Raw genomic sequence first — 17,104 nt, 5'->3', positions numbered from 1 at the left:
TGAGAGGCTGTAGAGTAGTGCTATGTATATTTGTAATAAATAATGATTCAGATAATGAAGTAACATTAGCACTAGGATATCCCATACTATAGGTTAGCTCATATTTCATTGTCTGATTACAGCAACATATAAGGACATGATAATCGGTGTGTCAGTGTGTTTAAGAATGTGAGAGTGCATGGGACTCAGGGTTGTCTAAATCTATTTTTAGTAAATCAAAATGTGGTAAAAAGGTATCAGGTGACAGAAGGTGCCCTAAGCATGGTGACACTTTCGTAAACCCTAACAATGTAGTCCGGTATTTCTTGGCTGTGGTGAGAGAGACATATTTACCAAAATGGATTAAATGTGTCAATAAGATTTGTATATACTAAATATAACCCTACAGTAAGACGACCAGCTTTTTATTCTCTATGAAGTCCAACAGGAGTACCAGCGTGTTGTGACTTTAACTTTTCAGTCACTACTGTAAAGAGCAGATTAATATAAATAATGTTATTTTTTTACAGAAGAGTACCATCCTTGGATCGTCCTACAACCAGAAAGTACGACACCGTATAACACCAGCTCTTCCTGATTTAAAAGCTTCATTTGGTTGGAGAGAACAGGTATGATTAGGAACTATATATAATAGAAATACTGGATGTTGCAAGAAAGCCCCAAGTAGCAGCCCAGAAGAATTTTATTTGAGTAGTTGTATACACTATTGATTGGTGTTAAGAACTGGATCTTTTATAGATTGATGTGCTGTTTGAATATGTCTCCACATAAGCAGTGAAAAAACATGGATCAAGTTAGATGTTTAAGTAAAACCCTGTGAAGGGGCTCCTTTCTACAGCCAATTCAGCTTAATTTTTCCCATAGTTCCGTGCACTCCTGTGATCCCTCCTTTTACTCCACCCCCAATTATGTTTCTGATTTATACTATAAGTGCTAGTGCACGCCAGTCCTTCAAGAGTTCTGATCTGTTCTTATATTTCATCTAGACTAACCATCTCTCTTGGCTGCATGTTTGTATCTGAGTACTCACCTAGTGCTTTCTGGTCCAGTTAGAGTATGTTTTTGACGTTCAAATGGATCCTATGAAGAGGAAGGCTATATTTAATGCTTGTAGTGTTTCAGGGATTCTGCTTATACACAGAACTATGCGTAGAACCCCAGGACCTCAGTGAGTTGTGGTGTACCAGAAACTCACCTCAGAACCCAGAACCCAGTATCCGGCTAGCATAAGTGTCCCATTCGTTATCCGAGATTTAGCTCGGAGGTCCCAATGAAAAGACAACCCAGAACACGCGACTCAGTACATACTCAGGAATGGTGGGAATCGGAAATACCTGTCCGTATATTATTCTCACATCAGTCCACAACAAGAATCAACAGAGACACGGTGAAAATAAAAAGAGTTTATTTTTATAGACCACGTGTCCTAATATGCAGTACTTTGGCTAATACAAGCAGACAAATGATTAAAATCAAAACCATCAACATAGTTACAATTCCATAGAGTATAAAAGGGGTGATCATGTTATAATGACAGTGGATACTACCACTTTCCCTTTACTAAGAAGCTAATATTATTATTAGTCTAACAGAAGGTCTCTTAGGCTTGAATAGGGGACCCCATACCTCAAAGATCAGCTTAGTGAAATCACATCACAGGAGCATCAGGAGTCTTCTCGCAGGAAGGCTCGTCTTCGGTCTGAATAATAAACATGATGTCCGTGATATTAAAAGCACCAACTTTCAGGTATGTGCAGCTGCTCGTGTGTTATGACTAAATAGTGGGTCGATCAACCTAGAGTGGAAAACATGCATTGTCTAACAACTCAGACTGTTTGTCACATCGTGTGCAGACCAAGGTCGCTTCGCAGAGCTCGGGATGGTAACAACAGATTGCTCTCGTGTGAGGCAAAACTCGAGTCAGCAGTTCGTTTAAGCAATAACATGTGAACGCAGTGTCGTGTGCAAAGGCAACAAGATGGCTTTCTAACTTCTGACGCGGTTATGCTAACTTAACAATGTATGTACGTATTAAGGGAGTCCTTACTACATGCCCCCTTGATCGAAGCACTACTTAGTATGCAAGAAAAGAGAGAACGCAGAGTTCAAGCGCGACAGAGCAGAACAAGGCGTATCCAAATTAAAAAAGAACTGGTCAGTTCAGGCAAAGTTCGAACAGAAAAAAACAAAAAAAGAGAGAAAAAACAAAAAACCTCAAACGTGCCGTGGGGGGTGAAAAAAGGAAAAAATGCCTCACCGGGCTGAAGTGCAGACGTACAGGGACAGTTCAAGACACGTGAGGAAAACACAGTGGACAAAAGTTCACTCAATCCATGAAAGTATATGCAGCATACGTGGCCACAGCCTCCAGCAGAAAATCATTGGCACGGCCACTGAAGGTTTCAGCCATCCAGTTAAGTAAAGAAAAGGAACATACGTGTTCTTCTATCAGCGGAGCCTCTAGCACCATCAGAGGGCAACCAGCGTGTACTTCCAAGTAACTCATATTCAAGAAGTCATATGCCGCTCTCACGATGTCCCAATTACCCAGGATACCATGCGCCGCACCGCAGGCCATAATCCGAACACCAGAACAGGCAGACTCGTGAGACACTAAGGGCCTCATCAGTCGATCAAAATCCGGGTCCGGAGACACCATGTTGGTTAAGCACAAATCCATAGGCCATTCAAAGGGACAATCTAGGCAGTGGAAGACAGGTTGCACGCAGGTGAAGTAGGAATACCGGAAGGATAATCCATATGCCAGGCTCAAAGTCGCCAACGGCAGGACACCATAGTAATCAAGCATCCTGTCACGAAGAAGCTGCAGACGGGACAGGCTGACGTGTGGCACAGAAAGAGCAGCCATTCCGCAAGATGAAAAGTAAAAGTAGCACACCTGCCACTAGAGCCAGAATTAACGGGACACCTCCAAAGACGCTGGAGAAAATAGAATGAAAAAATGCCGGAATCACACCAAAAATAGTTTGGAAAGAGGTCACGAGGCCCGAGCCCACAAGCTTAAAAAAATGAGCCAGGCCAGTCGTGGACGAGGCATTGAAAATTGTTTGGATCAAAGCTCCAAAATGCAGGGGGAGGTCAGTATTCAAAAGCGCCTGTACCTCGGTGCGCGTATTTGCTACGTGAAGGACAAATGTTTCCCGGGAGGAAGTCAATGGCACCTCCTTTTGGGACAATAGCGCTCTTATTCTGCTCATCTTGTCGAACTCTGCTTTCAAGGTTGGAATTGAAGGCCAGATAGAAGCATCCAGCCTCCCATGCGGGGGTGGAAACAGGACGTTATTGCAGCAGACAACCCTCTGTGTTACAGTTACTATATACGGGATCCCTACTAACATCCCGCAGCAAGCTTCATTGTTTAAAATTAAATAACTACCGTTTGCAAGCAGCGTGAAAGATGGCGTAATCACTGGTACCGGGATACCTTTGAGGACGCAGGCCAAATTCGGAGCGTGTACATTACAAGCACCGTGCAATTGAATGTGCCTACACACAACAGAATGATCAGGTGACGTTGTACATTCTTCACCCTTCAGATAAACCTCAGTACCGTCCCTTGTACATCTATACGTAAAGGGGAGGGACCAGACTTCATGTATGAAAGCGGTACCCAGCTGTTCATATCTACCCAGAGCATAGTGTTTCATACAAGAGGTAAACTTAAAAAGCGCAAACGGTAGACTTATCAATCCGTGTAAGAGCCACACAGCGGAATCGACTTCCGCAACAGAAAAAGGTAACGGCTCCAATTTCTCAATATGGAGCAAGGAATATGTAGCATCCTTCATGGACATGAACTGCTGTTTGTCAGTAAGGTTAAAGGGAAGAAATAACGATGTTGTATTCAGATAGTCCCAAGGGACCTTCCCTGCCTTCAATGTTTGTAATGTCCATGCAAACTGCATAACAGAACGCAACTGGTTTTGACCATGATACAACACAGACATATCATCCTGCACAATATCCACAATTGAAGATACAATATTATCTAATGTATAAATGCGAGAAGAAAGAGTGTTAATGCTGTTATCAATAACTGCTAATACTTTTTCCATATTAGCCTGATCAATAGCTCTCAATCTTGAAGCTGCCTCAATTTGCGACAGTTTCCATACTTCGTTGTAAATAGCATACGCCCATCTCTTGGATCTGCCACCCACAGGACCTTTAACAAAATCATTCAAATCTATTTTGTCATGTAACTTTGATAAATGAACTTTGACAGATGCCAAGGTGGAATGTCGCAGCCAGGACTGACATAATTTCCCCACAGAGTATGTAGTTACTGTATGTGACGACTCAAACCGGGGGTCCACGCGATCTTGAGTATACCCCGGTTTCAGTCCTAGAAAACGACGTTGACAGGTATCAGAACTGCTTTGCCAAATTAACCATCCCTCACTATTAAATTTCGAAATATTGAAAGACGAATTGGAAACCAATAACTGCAAAGCAGGAAGGGACAGATCTGTGTGATTATACCAATTTGGGTAAGCACCCAGATCCGGCACAGAAGGCGAATTTAGTTTTTTAGAAGTGGCCAATCCGAAACAGGTGGTTTGAAAGATGGTTGCATTTAAAAACAACATATGATTTGGTACTAGACAGGCACGGTGTAAAGCTTCAGTTCCCTGAACCTGCCACGGTTTGGAACCCCAAACCGACTTAAGATCAATAGTAGCCTTCCATAGATCATAACCGTTGATTGACAACTCATCCATAAAGGACTTAGAATACAGCAATTTGGTGTGTGTCAGTCTAACCTTGGAGGCAGACTCAGGCTTAACTTTAAAATAAAAGGATGCCGGGGCTGAAACACTGAAATCAGTAAAATAAGTAAACTTATCAACTAATGTGTGTGAACTGCCAAACGAGGGGGTGGGACAATGTTCCCACTGAGTAAAATTTACAAAATTTCTAAACGAATTCGATTTATGCAGGAAGTGATTGCCATAATGTTGAAAACAATACTGTTCCGCATAATTAGCCGCATTTTCATACAAATCCTCAGCATCAAAGGCGGCATAATATTTCAAATCTGAAAACAGTGCTTCAATGGCGTGTACATCCCAATCATCAGAACGTATGTTCTGTTTAACTACATCACCCATAGAAACACGAAATACATTAGGCACATTAATGACCTCTGTAGGCCCATGAATTTGAAATTTAACTGCATCCCATGCGATTCCATCCATGACGGGCCAGGCGGTAATATTCACAAAAGTCAGGTCCCTTTTCATGATGTGGGATGAGGAGTGGGGGGCCAAAGTTCCATTGATAAGTCTAATTGTCGATCTCTCTTTGAGATAATGGCCATCCACCAAACGGAAGAAAACTACAACAAATCCAATGGACATAAACAAAAAAATACCAAAAAGCATCAACCAGATGTATGTCCAAGGAGCTACCAAAAAATGTTTCTTAAACCAGCTCACAAAAACAGCAATGTTTGATGGGGGAGTTGAGGGCAAAGAGTTAGTGTCAAAGGAAAAACGGGACTGGCCAAGTGCTGTAGATTGTAAAACAGGCGAAGGTCCACGTGTAGGATAAGCATACTCAGTCTCATCGGACAAACCACCAGCCGGTGGTATCAGCAAGGGATCAGTAACTGAATGCATCTCGATTGCAACATCAGACAAGGTGGTAGAAGCAGGAACCATCATTGAATTTCTTTGCATTGTCTGGCATGAAACTGCCGGAGTCATACTAAGAAGTATCGGCCACTCGCTGAAGTTTGACATTGTCAATAGAGATGTACCTGTTTTCTTTGCGACCAGGAAGTGGAGGTAAAATGACTGTTCTTGTACCCTGCACTCCAAGCACTGGAACTGGTGCACGATAAGAGGGGCCGAACTCCTTCTTGTTCTCCACCTTCTCACGGACCAGATCACCAACTCGGGGTAGCCAGCCGACTACCGGAATCTGAACCTCAGCTTCAGACGTGGAGGGCAAATGTTCTTTCGAAAGAGAGTCTCTGGCTTCTTGTAGAGTCTGCAAAACAGCACAGTGATCATCTACGTCAAAGGGTGCGGTCGACGCCGCAATGTCTAGACCATCAAGGTCTGGAACAAACATTCTGATTCCGAAGAGCATCATGTACGGGGTCCGCCCACCCAGAGACCTTCTAGGGAGATTATTTAGTGCACGTTGGACGTTATACAAATGGGCTAGCCAGTTCCGGCCCGTGCCTAAAACACGTGCTGTCAATGATTGCTTTAAGTCACGGTTCATTCGCTCCACCACACTATTACCCTCAGGTCGGTAGGGAGACGAAAATTTGACTAGGACCCCCAAATTTTTCATAGCCTCCTTGTAAGCCTTAGAGGCGAACGCAGGGCCCTGATCAGAATGGAAGGTACCACACGCAAAAGTTCCCACAAAGACACGCAAATCCCTGATGACAGTCCGCGAGTCTGCACTCCTTTGTGGCCATACCCATAGAAAACGTGTGCACGAATCCACTGCAACCAAGATGTACTTGTACGCAGTATCAGAAGAAAAAGGACCGCAGTGATCTAAATAAACACAACCAAATGGCTTATTAGAGATGTACAGCTGTGTCTGTGGTGGGCGCGCAACAGTAGAAGGTTTAATCTGTTGGCAAATGTCACAATCAAGAACATAAGCGCGCGCTTGTTTATATAAACCAAACCACCAGTAACGTTGTTGTAGCAGAGATATTGTAGCTGACACACCGGCGTGGGCTGACGCCAACCCCTCGTGCGCAGCCAAGATCAGTGCTGGTCTGCAGTCCGCGTTGGGAATAATTCTATCACCAACGTCGTTAATCCTCACTAATGGGACGTTATCAGGACTTAAATGATAAATATACCGAGAGGGAAAACCCTTCGGGTAATCTCCTCCCTTCTCTGTAGCAGCAATAGCTGCCAAGATGTCATCATCAATCTTACTTTTGGATCTTGTAACTGCTGCCACTAAGTATGCAGCCACTGCTGTTTTCGCTGCCTCGTCAGCTAAGCTGTTGCCGACAGCATGGACACCAAGCCGCTGGTGACCAAGAGTGTGAATAACACTCACTAGAGGGAGACGTTCTTTAAAGTCTGCCACCCGAACCCAAAGCGTTTTATGCTTAATTGTGCTACCTTTAGTGTCGCGGTAATCATTCTGAGACCAGAAGTGTAAATTGTCATTGTAGGACTGGACACAGTAGAAGGAGTCACTCACTATAAGAGTAGTGACTCGGGGATCAGCAAACTCCAGTGCAAGCACCAGAGCCCGGAGCTCCGCCAATTGCGCGGTACAATCACCCAATGACTGCGTATGCACTGCATCAGATTGGAATTCACCATTTACGAATGTACCTACGACAATTGCGCAAGCCGCAGAATAAGCGTGCTTCGATCCAATTGCGGGTTGCGCAGACCTGTCAGTGTAGATGACACAATGGTATTCTTCGAGCGGGCGCAAAGACAGAGGTGCCGGATGAACGAATTCATACTGCAAGTACTCTTGAGTCTGTAATGAGGCATCAAAGATGTAAGTGACGTCTGGCGACGTCAGTGTTGTAGCCCATTGTATCCACCGTGGATGCAAAGCTTTAGAATTGGGTACACTTGCTTTAGTCACTGCCTCTAAAGCAGGATATGGAGTTACAACCAGAATCTGTTTCCCATGCGACAGTGCGCGTTCCTTAAGGATCGCCATCTGCACAGCAGTCAGAACTTTTTCGACCGTGGAAAAACGTAATTCAGCAGAGGTGTACAAGTGGGATTTGTACGCAATGGGGACTGTGTCGCCCTCATTAAACGTCAAATACGTGAACCCCACGGCGCCTGGTACTATTCTTATTACCAGGTTAGTGCGGTTATCACGTGTCAGCAAGTATTGTGAAGCAAGAAGGTCAGCCTGTAAAGACTGTAAAATTGCAGAGTGTTCTAGCTGCCAGCTAGATTTCGAAAACGAAGGCTGTACCAAGGCGTAAAGCGGCTTGATACGCTGGGCATAATCAGGAATGTACGTACGGCCGAAATTCAGAAAACCCAGCAGAGATTGTAATTTCTTCAGTGTCGTAGGAGCACTTAAGCGTGCACACTTTTCCAGAAAGTGGGGGGCTAACCCCTTACCTTCATTGTTGAGCTCGTAGCCCAAAAACAACACCGTATATTCCGCGATGTGTGACTTCGCAAAATTGAATTTGTAGCCTTAGTCAGCAAAACTCACGATAATATTGTCAACCCGAGACAGATGCGGCATCAGCTCATCATCCGTAAGATAGATATCGTCAACATAGGAGTATGCTTCGGGGTCTATTCTTTCTAAAAGAGAAACCACGCGAGCAGAAAAGACGCCAGGGCTATTTTTGTAACCCATGGCTAATCTTGTAAACTGTTTTTGTTTTCCGCCTGAAGTAAACGCTGTCCACTGGCTACTCAGTGTGGACAGGTTGTGGCTAAAAAAGCCATTGGAAATGTCAAGTGTCGTTTTAAATCTCTTACGCACGAGACTGTCGACCAAAGCCGAGCTATGTGTATTTTGTACCGCGCAGGTCCGGCAATGGGAGTTTAGGTGCCGGTAATCCAAAACTAAACGGTACGAGCCGTCAGGCTTCGTTACAGTGAATAAAGGGTTATTCATAGGGGACACACATGTTTCAATAACACCCTGATATTCCAATTGTTCAAGGATTGCCGCGACGTGGGGTCTCGCTTCACGACGCATAGGATATTGAGGTTGAGGCTGGGGCATAGACCGCAATGGAATCTCATGGCAGGGGGACAATCTGTCCCATCCCACCTGAGTACGATACACCGCCAGCGCAAGCGCCCACTCCTCAGCATACACTTCAGCTTGGTCCTTAGGCACTGTGTGCGCAAAGGACGGGAGGATTACTTCCTCCCCTCTAGGAGCCTCTAAAATGAAAGCTGGGGGCCAATCTGCCTCCGCTAGGAGGATATCATAGGTGGTGGTCAGATTATCCCAAAAAATCCCTTTTATTGTACGTTGTATGTCACCCTCTATTAATAAGACTATTTCATAAAGTCTGTCAGGGGGAGCCACTCTGGTGTCAGCTGTTTCCACAGTAACCGATATATCAGTTGCTGTCACCGCCAGAAATGGACGCAGAGCTTGACGGACTATGGTAATTTCCGCTGCGCTGTCCAGGAGCGTCAGCGCCCATGTCCGGTTCCGAAGCTGTGTCCGCACTATCTGAGGCATACCTTGCCGTCAGAGCCGCCACTTTCTTCTTCTGAAACGGGGGTCTTTGTCTTGCAAATTCGTCCTGCTTGCCTTTACCCTCAGTCTGTCGGGGCTGGTCACGCTGTTGTGGAGCACCCCGACCTTTGCCACCGCCTCCGCCACCGGACTGTGTAGCCGATGTTTCCTGTGAAGAACGAGGAGAGCGCTGTTCAGAAACCTGAAATCTATCAGGAGACTTTATAGCAGCACGATCGCGCAGATCATAAGTGCGTTCACTACTAGACTGTACGGGAGAGGCAGGCCGAGAGCCCTGTTTCTGTTGCTGCTGCTTTCCCTGTTGTTTAACCTGCCATTTTTGTTTAGGAAAAAAGGGCCGTTCGTCCTTACCAGACGTTTCTGCCTTACCCTGCTGTTTTAGATCGGGATTCTTTATTACAGGCTTAATTCCTAAAGAGCTACGACCCAAATCCCGATATGCCTCTGCGATTATTTTCGCAAATTCCTGCGGTTTGTCCTCCTCAGGAACTCGTTTCAGTTCATTACGAACCTGGAAATGCAAAGCATCACCCTTCAGGTTACCAATTATCATGGTAGCCACCAGGTCAAATTGCCCGAGGAGCCGCATCCCTAACTCTATCGCAGACTCCGCACCATGGTTCTCTTGAACTCTTTTGATAACGGAGGGCAGCTGCAACATAGACGGAGTGCCAAAGCACTGCGCGTACGTCGCTGCAAAGACCTTGCCCCAATTTACACAATCATCTATGTGGGGGACCAAGTCTTTAGGCAAACTAATGGTGAGGATCCTGTGTTTCTCCACAGGAGTAGTATTCGGGTAAACCGCTTCTATTTGGTCAAATTTTTCAGCAAGCCAAAAGGGGAAATCATCCCTAGTTTGGGGGCGCTTGCCCATAACAGAATTAACCATAACAGGACTAATGACCACCGCATGATGATCAGTAGGCTGTCCCGCAACAGCAGGTGCCCCCGCCTGCATATTGCGCGACACATACTGCACTAACGCCCTATATACCGTAATGAGGGCAGTGTGTAGTACACGCAACTCAGCCACCGTCACCGTGAGGTAACGGGGATGAGGCGTAAATCCGGCTAGTACCGGCCAAGTGGCCCCTGCAATTGATAAAGGGCCCATTCTCGGCGGTATAACCACATGGGGAATTGGCGCCATTAAACCAAATATGGTGCTGCCAAGCAGATATTGGTATTTCCTGTGTCCTATACGGCGTATAGTTCGCCAGCACTGCAGCGGCAGTGTAAGAATGAAAGGTGTCATCATCCCCCACCGCTGGAATCGTCACCCAAGAGTAGAACAACTCATAGGGATGAGCCGCATCTGCTCCCACTACAAAGATGACGTTCATACCAGTGTCCGGTACCCCATACTGCGTCAAATGACGTTTCACAGCCGCACGGCTGTGCGCCGCAATCTCCACCGACATTAGGACAACACACACTTGAAACTATCAGTAGCACAAGGGTTCAATAACCTTTTTAATTATCAAGCTTGAAAGAACCTATATCAATAGACCTAGGTAGGTTTTAAATCCGTCAGACTTGTTATCCGGAAACAAGAATGAGGGTGTTGTGGACAAACGCGAGCACTACTAAGGCGTTTCAACTCATAGACCAAACGTTAGGTGCGCCATGTTGCAGGGATTCTGCTTATACACAGAACTATGCGTAGAACCCCAGGACCTCAGTGAGTTGTGGTGTACCAGAAACTCACCTCAGAACCCAGAACCCAGTATCCGGCTAGCATAAGTGTCCCATTCGTTATCCGAGATTTAGCTCGGAGGTCCCAATGAAAAGACAACCCAGAACACGCGACTCAGTACATACTCAGGAATGGTGGGAATCGGAAATACCTGTTCGTATATTATTCTCACATCAGTCCACAACAAGAATCAACAGAGACACGGTGAAAATAAAAAGAGTTTATTTTTATAGACCACGTGTCCTAATATGCAGTACTTTGGCTAATACAAGCAGACAAATGATTAAAATCAAAACCATCAACATAGTTACAATTGACAGGAGGAGCCTAGCGCGCAACCAAGATGGCCGCGTAGGTGCGAAGCTCCCGAGGACCTCCGCGACCTCCTGAATTAATCCTGATTATATCCTGTCTTTGACGAGGGGACTGTGTCTGTGTACCCGAGCTGAGGCGGCACCCGTTTTCCGTTTTCGAATCGGACCCCGGACACTGGTGGGAGCACCGATCGAAGATTGCGGCCTTCTCCGCGCCGGCCCCCCGGATTGGAGTTGTGGGGCGATCCGGGGACAAAGCGAACAACAACGGCGGGCAGGGCTGGGCGACTCGCGTACCCCGCGCTTTCACTTTCGCTTTTGCGCCCTCCTTGCCCTCAGGCGAGGTAGGGTTGCGGAGCGGGGTGCGGTGGTGTGGCCTTGCCCCTGTGCCCGGCTGACCCGCCGGCTGTGAGTTGTCCTGCGGTGCAGTGGTCAACCCCCCCCCGGAACCTGTGAACTGGTTTATCGGCCCTTTCGAGGAGATTGGCACGACTTTGGGAGTGCGACATGTCCACAAAGCAAGATGGCGACCGGGCCAAGGTGAAATCGACCCGCCGCGGCCCGGCACATCAGTCAAACAGTATGGACCGCTACACCCTCCAGAAGGGATCCCCAGAGGCACAGCGTACATCCCCCTCGGGCCCGGCTGAGGCGTCTGCTCAACCCGCGGATCTGACCCTCCGGGACGTCATGGGCGCCATTGCCGAAATGAAGGCCTCGGTGGACCAGCGCTTTGATACTCTGGCGCAGAAGATAGACTCGGCCCTGGTGGAGGTGGGCCTGGTGAGAGCCGACTTGTCTAAAACAAATGACCGGGTCGATTCCCTGGCCCACACCACCTTAAGTCTCACTACAGACGTGGCGGCCCTTCAAAAGGAGGTGCACCGGCTTGGCCAGGCGAGCGCCATGATGGACCGTCGATTGGAGGACGCCGAGGGTCGGGCCCGGAGGAACAACGTTCGTATTGTCGGGGTGCCGGAGGGACGGGAGGAGGAGGCGGCAGATTTGTTTGTGGAAGACCTGATCCTCACCCATCTCCAGCCCCGGGGGCTGAGTAAACTTTTTGCGGTGGAACGTGCTCACAGGGTCCCCGGAGGAAGACCTAAGGTCGGAGCTGCGCCGCGGCCTCTCATTGCCCGGATTTTTAACTTTCGGGACAGAGACGCTATCTTGCAGACTTCCAGGCTACAGGGACCGGTCAAGCTTGATAATATGGACGTGAATTTCTACCCTGACTTTACTCCGACGGTCCAAAAGCAGAGACTGAGTTTTCTCGGAGTTAAACGTCGCCTACGGGACATGAACCTTAAGTACTCAATGCTTTTTCCAGCTAAGCTGAGGGTGGAGGTGGATGGTCGCACGCATTTTTTTGACCGTCCCGAGGCGGCTGGGGACTGGTTGGATACTCTGCCTGGGGATCGGGCCGGGGGGGTGGGGGGGTGCGGTTGGCGGGGAGGGCGCACCGGATCAGAACTGAGGGGTGAATAGTAGGCCTTGCTCTGGACAACATTTTGGTTACCATTCACTGATCGTGTATGTTCCCCTCCTATGGAGGTCGTACGGGGTCCGCTGGGGGCTTTCCCTCCTCCTCTGGGGGACTAGTTAGTTTTTCATCTATGGGGCGACAGGCACACTGCACTTTGGGGGGGCTGTCTGGGCTCATGCAGGGGTGCAGGGAGGGGGGAGTTCTGTTGGGATGGGTGGGTGGGGGTGGAGTGTTGTTTGTTTGCACCGCAAGGCGAACCCTTTACTGTATTGTTGTTTTTGAGAGGCTCTTTGGGGGACGATTGATGGCTTCCATGTATGATGGGGGGTAGGGACCTGACTGTGTTGTCATGGAACGTTAACGGACTGGGGGATAGGATCAAGCGTGGTGTGGTCCTGCAGTATCTGAAACGAATTTCACCAGATGTGATCTTCCTGCAGGAGACACACCTTATAGGTAATTCCTTTCATGCCATGAATCGGAGAGGCTATCGCTTGGTGGCCCATTCGGGCTTCACCTCGGGCTCGCGGGGGGTGGGCATCATGATTAAGAACTCGCTCCCATTGGAGATTGATGAGGTGCGCCATGATGAGAGGGGACGTTACACTGTCTTGGTGGGTAGAATGGAGGGCAGAGTGGTCGTTTTTGTATCAGTGTACGTTCCGCCGGGGTTGCAATCAACCACGTTTGCGGACCTGGGCGCCTCCTCCTTGACCTCCCGGATGGGCTTCTGGTAGTTGGGGGGGACTTCAATGCGGTGGCTTCAGGGTCTATGGATCGTCATCCCCCCAGGGACCTCCCCCGGGCACAGGCGTGGCTGTCCGGCCTCTTAGATACACTAGGATTGGTGGATTGCTGGCGACTAAAGCATCCCGCTCAGCTGCAATACACCTTCCACTCGGGTGCCCATGGTAGCCTCTCGCGGATTGATTATATCCTTGTTCCTGCGGCCTATGCTGGGAGGGTGGGAGAGGTGCGCCATTTGGCGCGGGGTATTTCAGATCACTCCCCACTACTGCTGCATCTGGATGTCTTCCCGAGGGGGGAGGGCAGGGTGGCCCCAATTAATGCCTGGTACCTGCGCGACCCCACTATTCGAGCCGAATTGATCAAATCCTTGCAGCGGTACTTTGAGGAGAATGTGGGGTCTGTCCCTTCTGCCATCTCCCTTTGGGAGGCTTTTAAGGTAGTTCTTAGGGGGGAGGCCCTCTCCTTTATCTCCCATGCCCGGAGGCGCGAGCGGGAGGAGGTAACCCGGGTGGAGGCCGAAATTACTGAACTAGAGGGTGACCTGGGGAGCAGGGTGACGGATGCCACATTGCATGTTCTACACCTCAAGCAGGCGGCCTATAGGGCCCTCGTCACGGAGGCGGCCAGGGGCCTCAGTAGAGAGCAACAGGGGCGACTGTATGATGTGGGTGATAAGGCTGGTAAATTGATAGCGTGGTTGGATAAAAAGGAGAGAGCGAGTCGTGTGGTTCCGTTGATCGAGAGGATGGATGGTGTATGTGTCACCGAGCCGGACGCCATTGTCTCCTGCTTCGCGGATTATTTCCGCGAGGTATATTCCCCGGTTTCTCCCTGCTCGGAGGAGGATTCCCATGCCCTGCTTCGGGACATCGCGCTGCCCTCCCTTTCGGTGGAGGACAGGGATTCGCTGGACGCTCCTCCCACCTCGGACGAAATTGCCCTTGCTATCCGCTCGGTCGCATCTGGCAAGGCCATGGGCCCCAATGGCATTCCTATCGAGCTGTACAAGCTGCGACCGGATTTGCTGGCGCCCCACCTGCGCGCGATGTTCCTGGCGGCCTGCTCGTGGGGTTCCCTTCCGCCGGACCAGCTTCTGGCCACGATCGTGGTGATCCACAAGGAGGGGAGGCCCCGTGAGCGGGTCACATCCTATAGGCCTATCTCGCTCTTGAATGCGGAGCCCAAAATCCTCGCCAAGGTGCTGGCCAACCGGCTGGTCGGCGTGGTGGGCGACTTGGTCCACCAAGACCAGTCCGGCTTCATACCCCATCGTAACACGGCCCTTAATCTGCGACGCTTGCACGGGGTGCTCGCGCGTGTCCCGTTTGTGCGGGAACCGGCCATCTTGGCGTCCTTGGATGCCACCATGGCGTTTGATACGCTTGAGTGGCCATACATTTGGGCGATGCTGGCGAAGTTTGGCTTCGGACCGGGCTTCATCAGCTGGGTCAAATTGTTGTATTCCGGCCCATTGGCGCAGGTGGTGGTGAATGGACGAGTTTCGGCCCCATTCGCACTGGGACGGGGTACGCGACAGGGCTGCCCCCTGTCGCCTCTCCTGTTTGCACTGGCCCTGGAGCCCCTGGCGGAGTGGCTGCGGTGGCACCCTTCCATCCGTGGTCTCCGTTGGACCCCCGAGCATGAGGACCGTGTGTCCCTCTACGCTGATGATATCCTTCTATATCTTGCCTCCCCGCGTAAATCACTGATCGTCCTAGTTGATGTTTTGCGCTCATTCGGTCGCAACTCAGGCCTCGTCATCAACTGGGCGAAATCCTGTGTATATGTGCTTGCCGGGGAGGCTCCGGTCCTACCACGGGACTGTCCGATCCAGATCGCCTCCCAGGGGTTTCGGTACCTGGGTATATATATTACTCTGGACCCGGAGGCCCGCTACGAGCGGAATTTGCTGCCCCCCCTCCAGCGCTTGAAGGAGGACGTGGTGCGTTGGCGGCGTCTGCCGCTTTCGCCGCTTGGCCGAGCGGCCTTGTTTAAAATGATGTCGTTGCCGCGCTTTCTGTACGCTCTCCAGAACACTATGGATTTGGTTCCGGCGCGCTACTTCCGAGAGGTGGAGAGTTTGCAGCGTCGCCTGTTCTGGGACGGGAGGCCACGTATCGCCTTGGCTAAATTGACGCTCCCGTGGTACGATGGGGGGGTTGCCCTCCCGGATATTAAACGGTATTACTGGGCCTCCCAGCTAGCTGCGATTAATCATGGCCTTTACGGGCCCGCCCTGAACCCGGCATTTGAAATGGACAAGATGCTCCTGCCCGGTGGCGACTACAATTGGGCGCTTTACTCTGGCGCGCCGGACCCTCGCCTGACGGGATCGACGCATGTAATGGTGCGTGTATGGCACGCGGCTAATGCAGCTATGGGGTGGAAGGACCGTTTGACCCGGGCGTCACCGCTATATGCATCGGCGAGGTTGGGCTCCTTGTGGACCTCGAAGGGCTTCGAGAAATGGGACACGATCGGCATCAGCACAGTGGGAGATCTCTGGACGAGGGGGGGATTCAAAACTTTCGAGATGCTGCAGACGGAGTTTCAGTTGCAAGGCAGTGAGTACTTCCGGTACTTACAAGTCCGCCACGCGCTGGGCTCCGTCTTCCCGGATGTCGCGTCCATTCCGGAGTCTTCCCCCCTGGAGGACAGAGTGCTGGATGGCCATGTCCCAGACAGCACGATCTCCCTCATATACAAAAAACTGATTAACGACCGATCGGGCCTGCTGACTGGCCTCCGCGAGGCCTGGGTTGCCGATGGGCTGGAGTTGGACGACGAGGACTGGATGTCCGCGGTGGCTTCTCCGAAGGAGGTGGCCATCCCGGCTCGCCTTCGCTTCGTCCAGCTTAAGATCCTCCACCGGGTCTATGTGACGGGGCCAAGGCTTCTACGTATGGGCTTAGCTGAGGATGGACTGTGTAAGCGTGGCTGTGGTGCTTTGGCAACTTTCTTGCATATTCTGTGGGAATGCCCAAAGGTGGAGCGATTCTGGCGTGGTGTGCATGAGGTCCTGCGAGTGGTTACGCGTGTCGTGCTGTTGCCTGAAGCGAGGAGATGCTTGCTGAATGTGTGGGAGCCAACTGACTACTCGGTTCCGCAGACGCGGTGGGTGACTCTGGGATACATGATCGCTAAGCGTGACATTGCTCAATTGTGGGGATCCCAGAGGCCTCCGGCGGTGTCGGCCTGGAAAGAACACATGGATTGGTGTATGTTTCGTGAAAAGGTGGTGTATGTTGCGAGGGGTAAGCCTGGGGCGTGGGTGAAAATCTGGGGCCCCTGGAACGCCTATCGCGGGGGTATTTGCGAGCCGCCGCTGCTGCCGGCTGCTTCACCAGCTCCGTCCCCCTAGCCGACCCCCTCCCCCAGCCATGGGCACGTGGTTCCCCAGTCCCTGATCTGTTCTCATTCCCCTCTTCAGAGTTTGGCGATTGGTTGGGGTCCCCCACTTAAGGAGCGCGTGCTGTCACTTGGGATTGCGGGTTGCCTTGCGGGTGTGGTTGTTTTTGTGTTGTTGTGTTTTGACAAAAGGAAACCGTATTGTTGGTTCGGAGTTATGTGGCCTGCACTACTGATATCTCCTGATTTACCCTTTTCGCACCGCCAAGAGATTTTTCTGTATGTATG

General features: G+C 49.9%; 1 protein-coding gene across 1 annotated transcript in view; it reads left to right on the top strand.

The window, feature by feature from the left end:
- EFCAB8 (EF-hand calcium binding domain 8) overlaps window positions 1-17,104 on the top strand; it is a 3,172,177-nt gene that overhangs the window by 3,053,697 nt on the left and 101,376 nt on the right. The window contains exon 25 of the mRNA XM_085615170.1: window positions 510-608. Coding sequence (XP_085471296.1) covers window positions 510-608 — 99 coding nt within the window. The remainder of the gene's footprint in view (window positions 1-509; window positions 609-17,104) is intronic.

The sequence above is a fragment of the Triturus cristatus genome, chromosome 7 (genome assembly GCF_964204655.1).
Source record: "Triturus cristatus chromosome 7, aTriCri1.1, whole genome shotgun sequence".
NCBI lineage: Eukaryota > Metazoa > Chordata > Amphibia > Caudata > Salamandridae > Triturus > Triturus cristatus.
The sequence above is the reverse complement of the archived record's forward strand: the minus strand, read 5'-3'. Positions and strand labels throughout refer to the sequence as shown.